Source organism: Tachypleus tridentatus, chromosome 1 (assembly GCF_004210375.1).
Source record: "Tachypleus tridentatus isolate NWPU-2018 chromosome 1, ASM421037v1, whole genome shotgun sequence".
Taxonomy (NCBI): Eukaryota; Metazoa; Arthropoda; class Merostomata; order Xiphosura; family Limulidae; genus Tachypleus; species Tachypleus tridentatus.
Genome location: NC_134825.1, coordinates 111,702,094 through 111,726,050, shown reverse-complemented (window position 1 = coordinate 111,726,050; position 23,957 = coordinate 111,702,094). Strand labels below are relative to the sequence as shown.

General features: G+C 35.6%; 1 protein-coding gene across 2 annotated transcripts in view; it reads right to left on the bottom strand.

Annotated features, from left to right (window-relative positions):
- The window catches only part of LOC143258489 (VWFA and cache domain-containing protein 1-like), a 48,628-nt gene that overhangs the window by 7,315 nt on the left and 17,356 nt on the right, over window positions 1-23,957 (bottom strand). For both annotated transcript variants that reach the window (XM_076517541.1, XM_076517551.1), the window contains 12 exons: window positions 23,071-23,344; window positions 19,038-19,149; window positions 17,798-17,963; window positions 15,776-15,924; window positions 13,833-14,002; window positions 12,984-13,106; window positions 11,642-11,749; window positions 10,726-10,834; window positions 7,892-7,987; window positions 5,735-5,866; window positions 2,981-3,090; window positions 167-289 (listed from right to left, as the gene is read on the bottom strand). In XM_076517541.1, coding sequence (XP_076373656.1) covers window positions 167-289; window positions 2,981-3,090; window positions 5,735-5,866; window positions 7,892-7,987; window positions 10,726-10,834; window positions 11,642-11,749; window positions 12,984-13,106; window positions 13,833-14,002; window positions 15,776-15,924; window positions 17,798-17,963; window positions 19,038-19,149; window positions 23,071-23,344 — 1,672 coding nt within the window. The remainder of the gene's footprint in view (window positions 1-166; window positions 290-2,980; window positions 3,091-5,734; window positions 5,867-7,891; window positions 7,988-10,725; window positions 10,835-11,641; window positions 11,750-12,983; window positions 13,107-13,832; window positions 14,003-15,775; window positions 15,925-17,797; window positions 17,964-19,037; window positions 19,150-23,070; window positions 23,345-23,957) is intronic.

Genomic DNA, 23,957 nt, shown 5'->3' with positions numbered 1-23,957 from the left:
AGTACATTGTCCTGTCAAATAGTCAGGAATTGTATTATAAATTAAGTATATATAAAAGTTTAGAATTATGGTTACACACAATTACACTAATACATAAATATAAAATAATATTAACGACACCACATTTCTAACTTCTATAGTGACTCGTAAATAGACAATAAAAAACCTTTTGTTTTTTCTATTCTTGCAACCAGGGTCAAAACATATGGGCAGGTCTTTGACTACATCATGTCTCGGAATCTTTCGTGTGTTATCAGTCACATGAGGGGTACACGGAATATACTTGTTTCTGGAAGAAAAAAACACGTGATATTAAACAATCTTCTGCATTGTCAGTGAATGTGAACATTTTTCTGTTGTCCACCAGGGAGAAAATAATAAATCATACATAAAAAAAATTACATAATTCATTAACAGACTGACAAGTGTCTTTTAGTCGTACACTTTTCAAAGATGACAGTTTTGACTTCTCATATCAACTAAAGCTTTTAGGCTAGAAGCGAAACAGACACAAACATAAAAATTACTTGTTACTGAACAAGACATCACGTTTCTTCACACTTTCAAAACTCCAAGGAAAGACAGGTTATCCTGTTTAACTTGAATTAGAGAAAGGCTGTTGATGGTAGCTCACAACACCCGGTTTTCATACTCTAACACTAATTAACACGAGATTTGTGACGAGATGTGTGCGACAACATAGCTTTAAAATTTAGAAAGTTAAGCAAAAGTTCGGTTATGCATGGTCATGTCCATAATCTCGAGCTGACGGTTTGTTTTTTGAATTTCGCACAAAGCTACACGAGGGCTATCTGCACTAGCCGTCCCTAATTTAGCAGTGTAAGATTAGAGGAAAGGCAGCTAGTCATCACCACCCACCGCCAACTCTTGGGCTACTCTTTTACGAATAAATAGTGGGATTGATCGTAACATTATAACGCCCCAACGGCTGAAAGGGCGATCATGTTTGGTGCGAGGGGGAGTCAAACCCGTGACCCTCAGATTACGAGTCGAGTGCCTTAGCCACCTGGCCATACCGGGTCAACCAGTTATGTATCACTGTGATATCAAAAATACTCCATGCTGTGTTCGTTATGGGAGTAACAGTCAATCCCTTAGCAATGAAGGAAAAGAGTCAAGAGCTAAATTTATATATACTGCTCAAACAAATCAAAGGAACAAGTACATATTTCAGTATATTTTGTCATAACTAAATTTATGTATGAAGAACATATCCGTTCATCTGCAAGTGTATTTTTTAAGCTTGCGAGTGAAGTTTGAAGCAACTCAAACGAAACTAACCTCATTCAAGGAGAATAAAACTCAAGGTACCCTTATAAGACTGTCACGTGAAACTATGCATTTCTCATTAATTCTCGAACCAAACACCAACATTGATCTCTTGTGGCTCGTTTTGTTAGTATGTACCTTCGTCTTGTGCACCCAAGTAGTCAGGAGCCCTATGAGGTGGCCAGGGTGGTCCAGATGCTGAAGGATGGCCAGACCCAAAGGATGGCGGCACAGCGTGTCGTTATGTCACCGAGTGTCATCAATCGACTTTGGCAACGCTACCAGAAGACGAACTCTCACAACAGGAGACCAGGTCAAAGCTGTTATTGCTGCACAACAGTCAGAGTGGACAGCTAAATCGTGACTACTGCTCTGCGGGACAGGTTAGCTACGGCTCGGTCACTGCGAAATGACCTTCAGCATTCCACTGGAACCCGTGTGTCGACCAAAATAGTTCGCAATCGTCTGCACGAAGGACGCCTCAGGGCCAAACAGCCTGTAAGAGGCGTTATTCTGACAGCGCAACACCGTGCAGCCAGATTGGAGTTTACTCGTCAGCACCTGAACTGGAAACTTCGTCAATGGGCCACCGTGCTGTGGACAGATGAGAGCAGGTTCACTGTGTCTCGTGATGATGGACGTGCGAGAGTGTGGAGACGCAGAGGAGAGCGATTTTCCGCCTGTAACATTGTGCAACTTGACGCTTGTGGTGGAGGTTTTGTAATGGTCTGGACAGGCATATGCTTGGGTGACCGCACGAACTTACGCATACTCGACAGGGGTACTGTGATCGCACGACGATACAGAGACGAAATTCTGAAACCCATTGTCAGGCCTTTTGACGGTGATGGGTTCATTCTCATGCAGGTTAACGCGCGAGCCCACGTCGCCAGACTGTGTATGGACTTCCTTGACGAGGAAGGAACAGAGGCTTTTGAATGGCCCGCTAGATCTCCAGATTTAATCCGATTGATCATTGTTGGGATATGTTGTCTAGGTGTGTTGGTGAACGCCAGCACCCTCCTCACAACGTACAGGAACTCTGACAAGCCCTCGTAGACGAGTGGGCTGCCATACCTCAAGATAACATCGATAGACTGATTCGAAGTGTGCCAAATCGGTGTCACGAGTGTGTCACAGCCCATGTAGGTCACACTAGATATTGAATATTTCAAACATTTCTTGAATAAACACATGTAAACTGTTTAAAGTATTGTTTCATATGGTATCAGGAGTGTGTCACAGCCCATGGAGGTCACACTAGATATTGAATGTTTCTAACATTTCTTGAACAAACATATGTAAACTGTTTAAAGTATTGTTTCATATGGAATATCAGTTTTGGTGATTTTGGTCATTTAAAAAAAAGATTTCTCCATGTTTAGGATTCATCACACATTAAAAAATGGATACAGATGGAACTAAAATGATGCAAATTACCTAAAAAATATAAAATCATCATCACATTTGGAACACTGTGATAAAGAAAACCTACTTGTTCCTTTATGTTCTTTGAGCAGTTTAAGAGCATCGCACCAAATTCATCACCTTTAAAGATTCTATTTTAATTTTAAAAAAATGCCCAAAAATAAATAACCAGACGAACAATAACGACAAAAAAAAACACTTTGTTCAAACCTGAACAAAATATTAAACAATGAAATACGTTTTTCTTCAAAGAAATTCTCACCCTGAAGGATACTGTAGGTGGTTTTCACAAGGATCAAAATCAGCCAGTGAAGTGACATATGGATTTTCTGTGTACTTAGTGTATTTCCATTTCTTGCACATGTCTGATTCCTTTAATGAATAAGACAACAGAATATTGTTATGTTCGAGGTACTTTACGTACCACGTGAACTACTTTGTACTTTTACCAATTTTTATAAACAAATTAAGTACCAATACTTGATGGTCCCAACCTTGCTGATTACAAGTAAACTAATAATAATATAGCAACTGCTGGGGTATGTTACGTATTGAAGGAAAAACAAAAGAGTTGCTAAGCCTAATTTCTATACTCTATTGAAACAATTTACGGACTAAACTTCTCTCAACATTTACATTAAAATGCTAGAGACGTATATGTTTGTTAAGATCTTCTGATAACAAATAAATCAGTTAGATCAAGAATCTAAGCAAACACTAATAAAATTGATCGAGCAGTAACTACACAGAGGAACTTATAAATTAATTCACAAAAAACTAAAACTTGTAATTATTCAACACTATTAAATCAACAATTGTTGCAGACTTCATATAGATTTGAAAAGTCATGACTTGTTAATTAATAGTAGGAGTCGTGATGAAACAAAGTGGTAGCCATAAAAAAATAGTCCTTTTAAAACCGTCTTTAAAATATCCAAATATTAACAATGACTAGTGATGTCGAGAAATGCAGAGAGCGTGCTTAGATATTTGAATATATAATTTTATATTATTTATTTTATTATTTTTAACATAGGTATAAAGGTGTTCCTTTGTATTGGTTTATTTTGGGCTTGAGTTGTTGTATAAGTAAGGCTTCTTTAATTTTGCGTTTGTTTATGTTTGTTTCTTTATTTAGTATTTGAGTGTTTTCTATGGTTATGTTGTGTTTATTTGACGTCCAGTGTTCGAATAATAATAATAAAATAAATAATATAAAATTATATATTCAAACATCTAAGCACGACATCTACATTCTGACACTTAGTTACACAACCCCTTTCAAACATGTGGTCAGCTTCCGGTCAGTTACCTCTTTCTTTCTTTGTGAACCTGACGATGACCGCTCCTCTACGTAAAAATTTTTCTCAACCCAAACGAGCCGTTTTTACTTATATATTAACAATGACTATTTCACAGCATTGGCTAAGCAACATTAAAGCTTATTGTACTCATAGCCTAAATTGCTATATACACTTTTATGGAATGCAACAAAATTTTATTATTCCAACGAATTTTCATTTAAGTAAGTAAGTAAGTGACTTTTCCAGACAAGCATAAAAAATGTTGAACTTTATTGCTCTAATTTAACACGACCCCTCCATCTGGGGTCCCAATGATTCCTTTCTTGTACTGAAAAGAATACTAGTGTATATGTAAAATAGTACAATGGATGATGCAATACTTTGGACGTATAATTAAAGTTGAGGGTAGGTCGGTAGTAATCACGATGTGTAATAAAATAGAGTGTGTGTGTTTTTTTTATAGCAAAGCCACATCGGGCTATCTGCTCAGCCCACCGAGGGGAATCGAACCCCTGATTTTAGCGTTGTAAATCCGGAGACATACATAATAAAATAGAACTAGGTTTTCACACAGCTACTGCTTGTTATTGGTATCGCACAAAAATACAGTTAATAAAAAGGATACAGACATATATAATAAAATAGTTTACATTTTATAAAGCCAAACAGAGATAGATATATACGTAACCAAGCTAACTATAGTAATATAAAAAGTTTTAATGCTATATAAAATATTGAAACAAGAAACTCAAAACTACAGATACTGCAGTGATTTGCTAAAGTAGGAATAAAAGATTTTTAAAGTTTTAAGTAACTCCGTTTATGTAGTTTTGACTTCCTAGTTTCAATACTTTAGGTAGTATTACAACTTTCTATACCACTACAGTTAGTGAGGTTACACACACACGTACGTGTCGATCCCTAAAATCAGGGGTTCGATTCCCCTCGGTAGCCTCAGATGTGTCATTATATATATTCTTCTCTTTCTTCTCAGAATTACAAGTGTACAAGTAATTAATTACAACTATTACCAGGTGAATGTTTACTTTGACGTAGTAACTTACTTGGATCAGATGTTCAAAATATTGATTATTACAGAGTAAGTTTGGCCCGATATGGCCAAGCGTGTTAAGGCGTGCGACTCGTAATCTGAGGGTCGCGGGTCCGCATCCTCGTTGCGCCAAACATGCTCGCCCTTTCAGCCGTGGGGGCGTTATAATGTTACGGTCAATCCCACTATTCGTTGGTAAAAGAGTAGCCCAAGAGATGGCGGTGGGTGGTGATGACTAGCTGCCTTTCCTCTAGTCTTACACTGCTAAATTAGGGACGGCTAGCACAGATAGCCCTCGAGTAGATTTGTGCGAAATTCAAAAACAAACAAACAAACAGAGTAAGTTAACTTTGGTTTGAATTTTGCGCAAAGCTAGCCGTCCCTAATTTAGCAGTATAAGACTAGAGGGAAGACAGATAGTCGTCACCACCCATCGCCAACTCTTGGACTACTCTTTTACCAACGAATAGTGAGACTGACCGTAAATCATAACGCTCCCACGGCTGTGAGGGTGAGCATGTTTGGTGTAACGGGGATTCGAACCTGCAACCCTCAGATTACGAGTCGAGTGCCTTAACCACCTGACCATGCCGGGCCTCTTCAAAGTAGAAGTTTAAAAAATATATAAATACATAAACATACACAAATGAAGATATATTACCTTATCGCAAGTGCAATTTTTGTTGGCTTTGGAGTAGTTGGTAACAACGAACAAGTTGGTTTCTTGAATTTCGTAAAGTTTGTACTTCATGAGTGTATTTACCTTCTTTGTTACGTCTGGAGCAAAATGAACCTTGATTACAAAAAATACTTTACTAAGTATGAATACATGGAACGTAAAATATAGTTCTTACTGAACTGGATTTTTGTTCTTACAAAATACAATGTTATGTTTTTATTGATTCCAAACTATAAAGGAAGTATTCTCAGCTCTCGTGTTATGAAAATAGGTGCTATCACTGAGGTGTAGCAATCTCTCCTTGATCTTACGACTACACTCAAGGCTGTTTTTAACACACATGATAGGAAACAAAAGAAGACACTGCCCATGCTATCTTTAATCTACGGTTTTTCAAACTAATGCAAAACCTAATAATTCGCGATTCGTTTGTTTGGTTTGTTTTGAATTTCGCGCAAAGCTAGACAAAGGCTATCTGCGCTAGCCGTCCCGAATTTAGCAGTATAAGACTAGAGAGAAGGCAGCTAATCATCACCACCCTCCACCAACTATTGGGCTACTCTTTTACCAACAAATAGTGGGATTGACCGTTGCATTATAACGCCCCCACGGCTGAAAGGGCGAACACGTTTGGCGCGACTGGGATGCGAACCTGCGACCCTCGGATTACAAGTCTAACGTCTTAACCCACCTGGGCATGCCGGGTCTAATAATTCACGAACAGAGACAACTGACAAGCTGGAAAAACATTCCAACAGCCGATATCAAAAGTCTGTTGGATAAAGTAGCCACACAAAAAGCAAACAAATATTAAGGTTTAAAGATCTCAGTGAAAATTACATTTGTAAAAGAGTAATGAGTGATGGAAAATAAACTATGCTGAGCACTGGAATTATGCGAGTTACTAAAACCAAATCTGGCAAACATTTTAGAATCTGGTTTAGTTTTTATTCTTAAAATTGAGATATCCTCAATAAAGGAAACCTGTTTTTAACTAATTCTAATATCTGTTAAGCCTAAACTCCAAAGGCTACTCACAAATATCGCTTTATGTTTACCGTTACTGCACAACAGGTATGTGACGTCAAAAGTCGTAAAAATCTGTGGGCTATTGAGATAAGTTTGACGTTTCTTATATATATATATATATAGAGAGAGAGGTTGAATACGTTACACCAACACAATTTTAAAGCCTCACAACATTGTCACAGTTCACGCCACCACATAGTTACAACTAGTTGCAGGTCTAGTTCTTCCTGAATGGTCTTGGTATCCCAAGTTGATCCATATTCTTTTATTTTCAAACAACATTAAACAAAAAGAGATATTACTATCTTGGAAATTCTAAATCCACAGTCTAAACACATTTTATGATCTTAATATATTCGCATTTTGTGTTGTAAATGGTTGTACATGTCCTTCCAAAAGTGATCCATTTTTTTGGCATCACACTACTTATGAAATATCAAACAATGATAAAATGTAGTTCTGATACATTCTGCTCAACCAAGACTTTACATCATGATTGTCATATCTTTTATGAGGTGACAAGCAGATTTAATCCAGGCTTCATGAAAACCTTTCCTTCCACTGCAAGAAGCTGGAATTTCCTCACATACTGTTTACACACTCTCAGTCGTCAGCCTACGCAGTAAGTAGTTCCATGATTTGAGGTTAATTTTCTTCATATAATAACATTTGTACATGTTACGCCCTACAATAGTATACTACTTATAATTTGATATACTAAGATAAGCCTGAGGTGGTTGATTGAACATACAAGTCAGTGTTTGTCAATGTTTTTTGTTTCTATTCATTTGTACATCAGGGAACTGTTGTACCACATATAGAAATAGGACTAGATAATGTAAAATTCCCAATTATATTTTCTTTTGTGGACAATTTAAACTTTATTAAAACCAGACCGAAATGCAATTAGATGGTTAATATAGAGTACTGCATATAATTATAACACGTCAATTGGCCAAACTAAGTTTGGAGTAATAAAAAATCTTGTCTATATACAACCCTCCAAAATGGGGAAACATTCACATGTAGTAAATATAGGCTCTTATACCCCTTTTACAGTAAATAATTTTAGCTCTATTTTTGAAGGTTAATGACTTCAAATGTACTTACCCTCCAGTGGTAACGAATCTGTAATTTTTCCACATCCATACACTTTGTTGATGTGATAATTTTATCCATTATCATACTGAGTGCAACACACGGTTCCTAAAATACATTTAAAAAAACACCTTCTTAGCATTCGAGTTGAATTTCCATTAAATTATCAAAAAATTATCTGTCTGTTTGTTTGATGTTAAGCAAAATGTAACACAATGTTGTTGTTCCCACCAAGAGTATTGAATCCCAGTTTTCTATGATGTGAGCCCTCAAACTTACCACCGAACCTCTGGAGGGGTGGGGTGTAATTGGAGGGAAAACGACAGAGTAATTTAACGAAATTTTATTCGTAAGAAACGCATTAAAGATAAAACATGACAAGAAAAACTGGTTATCAAAAGATAGAAAGTGAGAAAAACGTTAAGATGAAACTACAGAAAATCATTCCCTTTATACGTGATCTTTATTTGAGTTTCAAGTGTAACCGAGTAATATAAACTATCCTATTTCAGTTTCAAGTGTAACCTAGTAATATAAACCATCCTACTTCAGTTTCAAGTGTAACCGAGTAATATAAACCATCCTACTTCAGTTTCAAGTGTAACCGAGTAATATAAACCATCCTATTTGAGTTTCAAGTGTAACCGAGTAATATAAACCATCCTACTTCAGTTTCAAGTGTAACCGAGTAATATAAGCCATCCTATTCTGTATCCATGACGCATGACTTTTATGTATCAAAATAACTTACAGATAAGATATAATAAAAAAATTGTCACCAGGAGATCCACTAACTGACTAAAAATACAACTTTAGATTTTAATAAACGTCAGAATAATTACTTCAGTGTCAGTAAGTTACTACAAATTTATCTTTAAAAGTATTAATATTTTGATTAACAATAAACGTTCGTTAAAGGTCGCAGAAAAATACTTACAGATTTATTTTATAATATTTGTATGTAGTTATAAACGTCCTCCAAATACCCTATCTGTAAAACCAGGGGCCAAAGTTCACACGGCACCCTTTGCAAAGCACCATTCGGTATGGTATTATCTAATTGGTTCCATCAGAGTTATCAGCTATTCGTTTTATCCAACATTGCTGATTTAGCATCAGTTCATGAAACATGTATAATAATACAATAATATACAAACATGTACAGACGTAAAAATCTTTCGAGGGTTCGAAAGGTTACATACTACAATGTATCAGGTCGTCTGTTAAGTAGTGTCCGATTTCAGGTTCAGAAAAACAGAAAGGATTTCAAACCCTTTTAATGTTATTTAATCAACAATGTATGTTTCATTATTATTAATTACTTCCTGTCAACGATTCATAAGCTTCTGTAAGTCACTTTTATACAATTTTTGGGGTTTGGAGGGAAAAAATGTAGAGAAGGTAGTTTTGACATCTTCATGTGCTCCAAGCTTTTTTCCATCTAGACAGTTCTGAAAACTTCAGAATAGATGGTAATCAGAAGGGGCAAGGTCTGGAGAATAAGTTGTACGTGGAAGTTTTTCCCAGTCTAGCTCTTCAATCTCTGCAGATGTGATCCTTACTGTATGGGGCCGTGCATTATTCTGGTAAAACACAATACCTTTACGGTTGATCAAAGCAGGCCTCTTTTCTTTCAGTGCAACATTCAAGCGCTCTAAGAGTCGATAATAGAAGTGTGATGTAATCGTTACATTGAGTGGTAGCAATTCAAAGTGGATCACGCCAACAATATCCCACCAAACGCTTAACAAGACTTTCCTAGGGTGGAGGTCCATTTTGGGCTGTGCTTTAGCCAGTTTACCTTCATTGAGCCATTGTCTGTGGCACTTAATATTTTTATAAAATATCCATTTTACATCTCTAGTCACTAACTTGTCCAAAAAAGGTGAGTTACTTTCACGAGAGTGTAAAAAAGTGCAAATGTCCACTCTTGATCTAAAGTTGGCTGCTACTAAATCATGGGGAACCATTTTCCAAGTTTTGACACCTTTCCAAACTGTTGTAGATGACGGTGAACTGTTGAATTGGTTTATTTAAGTTTCTGTGTTAGTTCTTCAACTGTTACAGCACAATCTTCATCCAGTGCAGCCAGCAGAAAGTCATCATTAAACTCAACAGAACAACCTGTATGTGGTGCATCACTTAAGCTGTAGTCACCTGATCTGAACTTCTGAAACCACCTTTGACATTTTCTTTCATTGAGAGACTCCGCACCACAAATACCTTGAATGTTTCGTGTAGTTGCTACTGCACTATTGTCTTCTTTAAACTCATAAAACACTATATGCCTAATGTGCTCCTCAGACGCATCCATCTTCATAAGGGTTTATTTGATTAATAATCTGAAAAAGTGGAGTTGAATTAGTTTCTTTTATTTTTCTGAACATTTTATGCAGGTCCTACCACATATTTTAGTCATTAAAACCTTCTACAAAGTCAGAAACGATGATGCACTTTCTGTATTAAATTTTCGGACGTTACTTATGGGATGACCTGATACAGATGTGTTTTTATTAGTTACACGAACATACTCTTGTATATTGTATGAGTTGTCAAGAGTCTTAGTCGAAAGGGCATTGTAAATCCAGAGATGGATATCAAGAACAAATATGTTTGTAATACATCTGATTGTTCTTGCAAACAACTGACTTGTTTATCTCACAAAAAAAAAAAACTCGAACAATCTACGATGATAAATTCGAAATTATAACCAACGTTTCTTCTCCAACATGGAGTTGATGACTGATCCATTTCACTGATCCCATGCATATCTGGACGAACAACTTTTATTTATTTAATTTTCAAAGAAGTGATGGATGTAATAAACAAGTTTAGTTGGTACTCACCACAACAATCACGTGATTACTGGGAATACCAGAGTAATTAAAACTGTGAATATTTTTCCCAAATGCTGGATGCCAAACCAGGAACCCACTTGTCTCCATAATAAAACAGCTGAAAACAATTTCAAAATGAGATAACACAATCATCACATGACAAGAACACCATCTTACAACTGGTCTACAAGGTGGATGTCTTAAATTAACGTCGATCAACACGGTACCATCAGAACGCCAACAAGAATACTTATTGTATGATTCACTTTGTCTTCAGTAAATAGATCCAAGGAGACTCATAGATTAAAACTCAAACAATACAAGACAATGACGTGAATTAAAATACAAATTATCACAAAACTTATGGTAACCTAAAATTTAATTAAAGAAAGAAGTAACTTTTTGGTTTTAACTTAGGTAAGTTCACCACTATCCCGTCAGGGGGCAACATTATTCCTTACCACAAACAAGTACTGAAAAACTCAATTACTTTGTTAATTGTAATAAAATAATCGAAGCTTATTCTAAAAACAATGTCAGACAAAAACTACAGTTTACTAACAAAGTTGAGACAGTCAAACAAAAACTATTTCTTACGAGTCTGTAACAATGTTATTTTCTAACACTTTTTGTATTAAACTCTAAACTTTTGATTAATTTCTTTAATACTATAGTTGCTTTAAAAACCGAATAAAACCTGAACCAGATCTTAACACCAAAAATCTAAAGAACCCTTAATCTGTAGACAATGATAAAAAACATTATTTTGACTTACGTTTTGCTCTTAAAGCTTCATCAGACTAGTAATACAAGAACAGTTCTCAGTACGAACGTTTTTTTTTTAATCTTAGGTTAGTAATATGTGTAATAAACTTTTAACTCCTCATATATTAATATTATCTTTATATAACTGTCGCAAACTTACTCTTCTGCAAAGCATTCTGGGAAAAACGTTTTAAACTTTTCTCCAAAATAGTGAAGCCTAAAATCACATTCCATAACGGCTGCCACAGGATCAGTGGGGGAATGACCTCTGGTGAGCAAGACGAAAATTAAACAAATAAAACATAAAACTGAGTTGAGAGAAAATTAAAAAAAAACAAAACATAAAACTACGTAATGAGAACGTAAAACTACGTAACGAGAACATAAAACTAAGTAGAAATAAAATTAAACATAAAAAATAAAACTATGTAGAGATAACATTAAACAAATAAAACATAAAACTGAGTAAAGAGAACATTAAACAAATAAAACATAGAATTGAGTAAAGAGAAAAAAAGAGTTTAGTTTTAGTAAAAACATTGAACAAGTGTGTAATCTTATTTTATGTTCTATCTTTATTCTCCTTTCCACGCGGATTTAGGAAGTGTATTCAACACGTAGTTTTGTTTAAAGTGTATTCAACACGTAGTTTTGTAGGATTGTTTGTTTTGGAATTTCGCACAAAGCTACTCAAGGGCTATCTGTGCTCGCCGTCCCTAATTTAGCAGTGTAAGACTAGAGGGAAGGCAGCTAGTCATCACCACCCACCGCCAACTCTTGGGCTACTTTTTTACCAACGAATAGTGGGATTGACCGTAACATTATACACCCCCACGTCTGGGAGGGCGAGCATGTTTAGCGCGACGCGGGCGCGAACCCGCGACCCTCGGATTACGAGTCGCACGCCTTACGCGCTCGGCCATGCCGGGCCTAGTTTTGTGGGAAGTGTATCCAACACGTAGTTTTGTAGGAAGTGTATCCAACACGTAGTTTTGTAAGAAGTTTATCCAACACGTAGTTTTGTAGGAAGTGTATTCAACACGTAGTTTTGTAAGAAGTGTATTCAACACGTAGTTTTGTAGGAAGTGTATCCAACACGTAGTTTTGTTTAAAGTGTATTCAACACGTAGTTTTGTAGGAAGTGTATTTAACACGAAGTTTTGTTTGAAGTGTATTCAACACGTAGTTTTGTAGGAAGTGTATTCAACACGTAGTCTTGATTTTTAATTAATTTCACACTACTTTGTTCAGACCTGATCCGATGTTTTAACTCTTCAATATGTTTTTAATAAGAATTCTACAAAATCCTTTATTAAACGCTACAAATATTCAAAACACACATAAAGTAATCATGTTAATAGCTACAGTCCTTAGTCCCTTGTTTATTTTTATTTTCCACTACAAGTAAGACAAATCTTACAATATAATGGCTGCCACGACCACACACCTTATCAAACGCTTGCAAACAGTCATTTTCGGCCGACTTATATTTAAACACTTACTGTTTTTTCCCGCCTTTTAAAATAGCCTTGCTAAGTGTCAAAATAACTTGATTTGATGCCCAAGAATCAAGATACGGAGGAGAAAGAATTATCTTGTCTCTTGCTGCGAGAGTTCTACGGAACCTGTCAATAGAAAAAAAAAACTTTCATAATAAGGAGAAACCCACTGAAGTAAAAAGGTATTCTAAAGATGGCTGGTGTATGTATTGAAACAAAACAATAAATTTTAATTAAATTAAAGTTTTTAACGTCCATACCGGCCACCTTTAGAATACTTCAAAACTGTATTTCTTTTCTCTTTAAGTTATATTGGGTTGAGGAATAATTCGTGAGCGTTTTTTCAAGTTAAAAAATATATTCATAAATGAAACGCTTTCGCAAAATATTTCATATCATTTGGTAGATAATATTTTGCTCTAATAGATGGTGTGTTTGATTTTCATACGTCTTTAATTTTTGCTTTCATTTTCAGCTCATTAAATGGAATGTCAAGTGGACAAAATCGAGCATTTTCGACACCATCTGCTTTTCGCATTTAATTTCTTGCAATTTCGTTTAAAACAATGCATACTATATACCTAGGTATTACATGAAATAAAGTATCATAATAAATGTTTTGGGTGTAATGTGTTCATGCATTGAAGTATTGTATAGTCTTGCATGTAATGCTTGAATGAAATTATTTAAAAACGCTCACGAATTATTCCTCAACCTAATATTATATCAACATTTTTTTAAAATATAATTTAGGCTATAAATAAAGAAACAAAGATAATGTTAAGAAACGCCAACAGAGGGCGCTGTACATTCTCACACTATGTAAATACGAAGAAAACACAGAGTGCTTACCAAGGTCGTTTGGTTGCATCAAAATCGTTGTTAATATTAGTTGCTGGATAAAACCTTGTGTGTTTTCTTGTTGCTATTGATCGCCACACGAGTATATCACTATAGGAGGTGTGGTTAGTCCACATTTTCTCCACCACACTTGTAATAGCGACTTCATTTCTTACACCGTTCTTATTTAACAAAAGGAAAGAAAGAAACTGATTAGTTTTTTATTTTAACATTTATACTAAATAATATCCTATAAAAATGTCACTTGGATACTTTTCATGACAATAAATGACTTCTAAAGTTTTGAAAACAAGACTAAGTGTTCTATAAAGGGAAATTTTATATAATTGTACATAAAACTGTCCTGTTACCCCCCATCCCCCACCCCCAGTGGCTCAGCGGTATGTCTGCGGACTTACAACGCTAAAAACTGGGTTCGATACCCGTGGTGGGTAGAGCACAGATAGGCTATTGTGTAGCTTTGAGCTTGATACAAAAAACAACAACAAAAATATATGGCATGGCCAAGTGTGTTAAGGCGTTAGACTCGAAATTTGCGGGTTCGAATCCCCGTCGCGCCAAACATGCCCGTCCTTTCAGCCGTTAAGGCGTTATAATGTGACGGTCAATCCCACTATTCATTGGTAAAAGAGTAGTCCAAGAGTTGGCGGTGGGTGGTGATGACCAGCTGCCTTCCCTCTAGTCTTACACTGCTAAATTAGGGACGGCTAGCTGAAATAGCCCTTGTGCAGTTTTGCGCGAAATTCAAAACAAACCAAACCTGTTTCCTGAAAAAACAACAACAGACGAACATGTCATGTTTACGTATCAAAAACATATAATGTTAAAAAACTTATTATACATCATGGTTTAAATTCTTAAAGCAATTGGTATATCAGGAAACCAATAATTTTTAATTTTTATACAAACAAGCTTACTGCACTTTTTGTTGTTGTTTCCTTTTGGGTGTGTTCATGGACATTTTCAAAAGAATTTTCAGGTAGGGGCAAGTGATGTGAAATTGTGAATTGGATAACAATTTTATATACATATGTTGAATAAATAAATAAAGAACTATGTTTCTCATTTTGGGGGGAGGGTCCACCTCTTGAAATGTCAATTATTATGTTTTTTTTGGGGGGGTACTTCCACATTCCTTTTAAGTATGGATCAAAATCAGAAACATATAATAAACAACATTTCAGTTTCGTGGAAGTCACATTTGAAGAATTCATCCACCAGTCATCAGTTAGGCCAGATGACGAAAGACAAAACATTTTAAGAGCCGGTATTTATACGTGCAACGTCATACTTTAAAATCTGCAGATCAAATACCAAAAGCTGACAAAATACCAGTAGGCCTAAACATTTTTATAAAAACATATCAACTGTTTATTGGGCACCAGCTTTTGACTGACCTAGTGATTTCAATATTTTGTCGACTTTTAACATTTAACCTATAACATTCAAGACCTTACACTATATATACACATTGTAGCATTTGCTAAAAGTTTTGAGTGTCGTCTTTCAGCCCAACAATTTCTGCTTTTAAAGAAAAACCTTGTGGGAGACAAAACGTGTATATGCAACAATGTTTCACTCTCACTTCTCATGAGCGCGTAAGGCGTGCGACTCGTAATCCGAGGGTCGCGGGTTCGCGCCCGCGTCGCGCTAAACATGCTCGCCCTCCCAGCCGTGGGGGTGTATAATGTGACGGTCAATCCCACTATTCGTTGGTAAAAGAGTAGCCCAAGAGTTGGCAGTGGGTGGTGATGACTAGCTGCCTTCCCTCTAGTCTTACACTGCTAAATTAGGGACGGCTAGCACAGATAGCCCTCGAGTAGCTTTGTGCGAAATTCCAAAACAAACAAACAATCACGTCTCATCGGACAAAGAATGAAGAACGTGAAAAGAAACATCTATTTAAAAATCAACCAAAAACTCTGTATTTCTACCTTTAAGATAAACCCATTATTCAGTGGTTTACTGTCTCCTGTCAACATGTATGTTGTCAGATATTCAATAAATTTCTTTGTTTCCACTTGTTTCTTGTGATCCAATGGGTCTTTCCATGACGTCAGAGAAAACTGGACAGCAGAATTACCTATTCACAAAAAGTAACAAAAATATTTAAAAAGTGGAATGTATATATAAAAAAAATATATTAACTGTAAATGTTTCCATTGTTCAACGGATCCCTTAATTTGTACATTGTGGTCCAAATTCAGGTGATTATAAAAACAGATCTTCAATGGCGGTCAGAAATTGTTAGTTTGGGTGAACGACAAGAGATTTGTTTTGTTTGTTTTTGAATTTCGCGCAAAGCTACTCGAGGGCTATCTGCGCTCGCCGTCCCTAATTTAGCAATGTAACACTAGAGGAAAGGCAGTTAGTCATCACCAGCCACCACCAACTCTTGGGCTACTCTTTTACCAATGAATGGTGGGATTAATCGTCATATTATAATGCCCCCACGGCGACCGGGATTCGAACCCGTGACCCTCGGATTACGAGTCGAACGCTTTAACACGTTTGGTCATGCCGGGCCCATGACAAGAGATGAAAGGTTCTCTGACACTTTAGTAAAATTAAAATTTAGTAAAATAACACTTTACAAGCTACAGTTAGGGTACCATAAAAACCATAAATTAATAAAGCTAAAATGTTACACAAACCCCGTTAACTACAAATATTTTTCAACATTTTAGACCAATTAAGAAAAATGTGGGGAAAAAACACAGTAGCATGAGTAACTAGGACCTTATATTCTAGAACTGGAAATTTACAGTAAAAACCAGTTACCGACTTAATATGTTTGGGTTTTCATCATGAATAGCACCTTGTGCTAAACGGTAAGCTAAAATAACTAATACTTCAGACATAACCTCGGTAATGTAAAACTGCTGACTGGAGACCACAGGAATTTCCGAAACGAAAAGTTATAAATCCTGAGGATGCAGGTACAGTCATTTATAACAAATGAATAACAGCTAACCAACAGCATCCATCACAACAAGGACTTTGAACAAAATAAAGAGTTGACTGTTACCTTTATAACCGCACCCATAGCTGAAAGAGTAGAGTGTGGTCAGCATTCTCACATTTTAAGCCTGGTCCTCCTTCCCCTTCGATCTACAGACTGGCACAATAACCACAAGGTCATGGCCAGTATACTGACAAAACCACCAGACCATGCTCAGCGATCTAACAAACTCACGAGGACAAGCCCGGCCTTCTAACCAAACCATTTGACCAAGTTCTGATTTCTAACCAGAAAAAGGACAGCCAGTGGGCAACACACTTCACCTCCATAGTTAGGCTTGACCAAGTAGCAGAACTAACTGTCACATTTACGATGACTAAAAGTGGGATACATGACAACAGAACGTATCAGAGTTATCATGATGTAGCCCAAGTACCACCAACACCAATCAGAATGAAAAACGTATATTGAACTTTGTACAGAAACGGAACACTGGTGCAGTGTAGCAAATTGTTTGAACTTCAAACAAAACTGTGACACCAAAACATTCACACACCAGGTACTAGTTTTAAGCCAACATTTTGCCATCTTTGATTTTATTTATTTAGAATAGAAGCGCGCGCGCGTATATGTATATTTTTATAGCAAAGCCACATTGGGCTACCTTATGTGCCCACCGACGGAAATCGAACTTCTGATTTTTAACGTCGAAAAATCCGAAGACTTACCGCTGTTCCAGCGGGGAACAGAATACAAGCACGTTAATGGTTAATTTAAAACTGCCAACTTGAGAGAACAGAAATTTCCAACAGGAATTAATCCAGTATCATGTCACATAGGCAATACTTGTTTTTTCTTAATTCAACACACAAATATGACACCACATTAAACCTAGGAACAATTGATTTAGGGCAAAAAAGAAGTCTGGTTTTCAAAGTTTAAATAACTACATTACTACGACTCAGAAAGGCTTAGTCATTGACGAAAATCCCACTTTTTATGGCTCTCATTCCAAAATGCTGACAGATTTGCATGTTATCGGGAACGTGTTCATCAATTCTATGATACAAGAAGGAATCTAAAGCGACATCTACTCCTGATGGTTCTCTAGTGTTGTCTTCTGGAGAAACAATACATATCGAATACTGAAACCCTTCAACCTGTAAAACAAAAACAAAGACATTACTTTCTACAAACACTTCCTGCAGTTTAGCAGCACAGAAATTATTAATATTATAATTAATTACTGCAATTTTTAATCCTCTAAGGTTATAGATATCTTTATTTTAATTACCAAATTTAAAAATGTAAATTAATTTCAAAACTAGATTTTTTTAGTTAATTTTTTTTTATAATGTAATTTCTCCGAATGCTTTTACGTCGTTTTCCTTATCAGCTATTTTTAGGTTTATTAGGTTCTGGATCTGATGAATATATTTACATAGACAGGTTAGCAAACATGTAAATATTTCGTCTACTTTACGCTCAAAATACAAAATAAAAGCAGGAAAACATGTCAATAATATTACAATTTTTTGTATCAAAATACAAGTTTTAGTACAAAAACATAACATAGGGCAATACCTGCAGAAGTGAATCAACGAATGTCAAAATCCATCAGGTCTGCCTTCTTAAAAATATTGTTTGAATGAATGCTTTACAATGATGTATTCATACCCTAGTTCGTTAGCCAACTGTTCAAAGTTTTCTTTTTTTAACTTTTAAATCGCAGTAAAGACCTAAGTGTCAAAACCAAAATCCTCTAAAAATCCTCCCGTAAGATTTGAAGTATATGTGCCCCGCCCACAATGGGTATCAAAACTTGGTTTTAGCATTACAGTTCTTCACTGAACCACCAGGGGGCCCAACACAAAATATGAGAATGAGAGTTTTTTTTTTTAATTTCGTGCAAAGCTACTCGAGGGCTATCTGCGCTAGCCGTCCCTAATTTAGCAGTGCAAGACCAGAGGGAAGGCAGCTAGTCATCACCACCCACCGCCAACTCTTGGTCTACTCTTTTACCAACGAATAATGGGATTGACCGTCACATTATAACGCCCCCACGGCTGAAAGGGCGAGCAAGTTTGGTACGACTGGGATTCGAACCCGCGACCCTCGGATCAGGAGTCGAACGCCTTAACACGCTTGGCCATGCCGGGCCAGAATGAGAGTGATGCATTACTTTAGATTAAAATTAAGACGAAATTATCAAGTAAGAATGAAACTGTTCTTACTGCAGTCCAGTAATAACTTGAAGCCATGGAAATGTTTGTTACACCCTCCGTCTCCACGTGACCACGAGCAATTATTCGTGTCGCATTTACTCGCTTATTTCCATTTCCACCACTGTAACATGTAAAGTATTTTCGTGTTACATATTGGAGGAAAATAAATACATTTTTAAGAAATTCAATGTACGGCTTAAAAGTTGAATTTCAACCGGGTGGTGACCGTCAAAACATGAAACATGGTTAATCACTTAAACAAATAACGGTTTTTCGTGATAATGAGAAACCCACTTGAAGTAAAACTGTTCTCTCAAGACGGCTGGTACGAGTCTTAAAACTTTAGTTAAAATAAAGTAGTGAACAGCGTTTCGACCTTCTTAGGTCATCTTCTGGTCAATATCCATAACAGCTGTCTTGAGAATACAAGTAACTGTTTTGGTGATTAAAATATTAGTTTTTTGATCGGAACAAAACTAAAAATTAGCTTGGCAACCAATAGAACTAACTAAATAACACTTAGATACAAACTCCTTTCACAAAACTATCACATTTACTTACTACTACTCGCCCACACAGACAACTTCCTTGACGTCACAGTTTCTACAAAAAACGGAACTTTGCAAACTGACTTTTACAAAAATCCTACAGACAGACCACATTATCTTCACTATAAAAGCTGTCACCCCTCTAACACTAAATGAAACATTACCTACAGTCAAACTATTAGAATAAAGAAAATATGATCAGTTGAAACATACTACAGAAAACACACTAAGGATATAAAACTAACCATGTTACAAAGATGTTACAAAGATACCGAATTCGATAAACAAATTGAGAAGGCTAACAACACTCAGCGGAAAAACACCCTCAACCAGAGTAACACTGAACTTCCAAGTATAATTCATCTTGTTATCAGTTTAAACCAAGAAACATTTTCATCTACTACAACTCGACAGTCATCTCAAAGAGATATTTTCTGATATACACTACCTTATTATTATAACTCCTTTTTTCTTCAGACAACGGTCACCTTCCCACAACCATCTGCAGGCAGTGAAGGGTGTTATGGTTGTGGGCTTGAGCACCCACATCTCACTTTTCTAATTTCTAATGGAATGGAGGTTAAGACTGATGGACGGTGTATCCCCACTGCAATGTGGGTCCTACCTACTGAGTCACCTCCAAACACAAGGATACATTTTATATCCAACATCATAGCTTATATCCTGAGGATCTTTTAGGTTTGTGCAGTTTTTTTTTTTATAATAGAAACAGGGTCAAACAAAAATAAGATAAATAATGTTTATTATAAGAAAAAGTTAATTAATTATTTTAATTCCAAAACAAGTGTACTTGAAAACTAAAATACACTACAGCACAAAATCATCAGTGATATAGAACACAAAGCACTAATGTGTGAAAACAAAGCGTTTATTCTAATTACGTGTTTTTTAAGTCATCTGATAGCTGTAAAATGATAGTTCTTCTCTTAGAAATATTCACTTTTTTGAACAATGTAAATTTTGGACATATGCACAAAGGAGCTTTCTTTATCACTCGGCTCTCATTAAGATCTTAAGTCACTTGGAATGAATATCAATATTAGGGCACGTTTAACTACACTTTACTTAAATAAAAATTTGAGGTTATTCAATTATTATTAATATCTTTTCTTTTAGCACAACAAATGTAGTTTTGTTGACATCAATAACAAGTAAAAACATAATGTTTTTAAGGTGGCTGTTAAGACAAAATCTGATCTTTAATGTAAAAAAAATAGACAATGGTTAGGCTTAAGCCGACATTTTAGCCATTTTTCAAGTGATTTTTAATTATTAACCTAAAGAAGACTGATGACAAGTTATTTTGTACACGGTTTACTAACACTTTGCTTTTTAAGAATAATTAGAAAGTACTTTATCACAAATATTGGAAATTAATATTTTATATTTTTATATTTCTTGGAGATATCAAATTATTTATGCAAGACCCCAGACATACTAGAGGTTTTATTTATTAAACAATACTTCGAATAAATTTTCGATAACAATATTTGTAATGAAATTTGCAGACTTTAGATATCATCTTGTAAATATTTTCTTACAATGCACTTCACATTCAAGCTGAGAATTAGAATTACAAAGAAATGGAAGTTCATGATCTTGTTTTCCCATAGTGAATTTTATTTTGCAGTCCATAGTATTCAAATAGTGAAGAAATAAGAGAACCTAGATCAGTGTTCTTAAAGGCGATCGTGTCTTCAACAATAATAAGAAAGTTTAACCTGTTCAGTGCCGTAGACGAGATAACTCGTCCAAGCCGACCGGCAACACAGTGCCACGGACGATTTAATTCGTTCTCAATAATACCTATCTTCAACGCTAAATGTCAGCACCATACATGCATTTGACTTACTTACAAATTGTTTCACTTGCGATCCAAATTGGCGTCACGACAAAAAAGTTACAAAATGAAAAAGCATTAGAGTTGTATTGTAGCAGCTGAAATACTTGGCAGTCAACAGGTTAAATCATTACGGCCAATTTTCTATTCTTTGCCTTCTGTGAAAGTGCAAAAAAAAAAAAAAAGGATAAGATGGGACCAACCCTATCTTCTACAAAAACACAGAAATAGATGGAATAATGATAGCCTAATTGTCAGTTATGTGTTTTACCTGGTCAACTGGACCACACGGACCCAAGATGACCAATTGTTACACCAGAAACTATCTATACCACTACTCAACTCCTGTGTAAGTTAGAAATACTTAATTCATGGGAAGTCTAACACTGTACCTTCCTTACTCAAAAATTGATTAAAAAACTGTAAAACTGTCTATATTTTTGTCTTTGAACGAAATTACACGTAAACTGGTCAAAACAAGGCAGAACCTCATAAGTTATGGGTTTATTTAACATTTTGAACTCCCTAAAATAACCAAATAATGTACATATCCCATGTTTTCCTACGTGTGAGTATAGTAACTACAAAAAAGCAGCTTTGCATCATTTCACATGTAAATTAAATTGTCCAAAATATGACACAGTACTTATCAAAAACCCGAACATCGTATTTTTTGTGGCATCTTGACCCCCTATAGTTACTAAAATAATGAAAGTCCACCATTTTTGTTTGCCAATGTGTAACCTGTAGAAAGTATTTTGGATCATATTTGTAAATTAGTAAAAAATATGAGCGAACAATTTACCAGAGCTCAAAAGTTATGCTTTTTTGTGAGATATGTTCCCACCCTAAAAAACTGCCAAAAATTGGAAGAATCAACTTGTTGAACACGTGAAAATTTATATTTGTGCCAATTTTCATCTAGGTTATTGTTTGTTTGTTTTGGAATTTCGCACAAAGTTACACAAGGGCTATCTGAACAAACCGTCCCTGATTTAGCAGTGTAAGACTAGAGGGAAGGCAGCTAGTCATTACCACCCACCACCAACTCTTGAGCTACTCTTTTATCAATGAATAGTGGGATTGATCATCACATTATAATGTTCCCATGGCTGAAAGAGTGACATTTTTGGTGCGACCGAGATTCGAACACACGACTCTTGGATTACGAGTCGAACGCCTTAACCACCTGGCCATGTCAGGGCCCTAGGTTATTGTAAGTTTTACAACACGGAAGCTCAAAATATAAATTTTTGGATTGTTTGACTTTCCATGCCATAAGACTGGTAAAGTGACTTAAATCAAGAAAAAGGAAAAGATGACTGGACGTATTGGATCAAGGTATAACTCTACCAAATTACAAGTCAATTTGTCAAGATACGAAGAAATGATGGTCAATTGAAAAGTCTCTGGATGATGAAAAAAGACATATGAGAAAAACAATATGTTTCTTATCAAATATTATCTATTCTAAATTGAGAGTGTTGTAAAATTCTGTAAAACAAGTAGGGAACATGAAGAAATATTCCATGTTTTTGTAGTAATTGAGACACAAGAAGTAACAGCATGTTTATACCAAAGATATCTTGTTTGAAATCTATGTCTTAAAAAATATTTCGGTTACTAAACTCACTTCTTCATTGACTGAATTATACTTTCAACAGCTTTATCCGTTTCTAAGTCACTGATGTCAATAAACAACTGCCCCTGACTGACTGTTTGGGGTTTTGGTAAAAGCGGATGAATCAGTGTTCTTCCTTCTCGATTAATGAGAAATGAGTAGCTGGTATCTGCTAACTGAGAATAAGAAACACCTTGGAAGAGTGTTTCCATAGAGATATCCAATGCACAAACCCCTTGGAAAGAACCATTAACGAGTACTGGGACGGACACAGTCATTACAATGCCTACAAAAAAAAAAAGCTTGTATTATTAGATTATCATTGGAGTTCGAAATTTTCTATTTGTGAAATAAGTCTGAAACCACGTTAATTCATTTCAAGTTTAGAAATTCAATCAGATAAAAGAAATGCAAAAAAAATACAGTACTATACAATATAATCAGATCTTTCATAATATCCTAACATTAGCTAAAACGTAAACCTACAAAATTTTAAATAAAGATCACCAAAAAAGAGGAAACATAATATTAAAATACATGTTTTCTTTGTCTGTCACCATCTCCTTCCAAAGTGGGTTGAAGCATCCCCGAGATCAGCCGAGACAGTGAACCCAACACAACTACAGATAAATCCATCCATTCATCCCCCCAAAACACACACCTATTTTAATATTCATTAAAATATTCATGATAGACTAACAGCAAATAGCCAATTGTTTAAAACATAACATAATCTTATTATAAAGCACACTTGGATTGAGATAATAAAGACAAAAGAAAATACTGAAAAATTTATATAGTGTTCGTGTCTCATTTTCGTCATGCCGAGTTTTTGTATCTGCCACATATTTCTTAATTACCACCCATAAGGTGGGCACATCTGTTACTAACAATTTTAT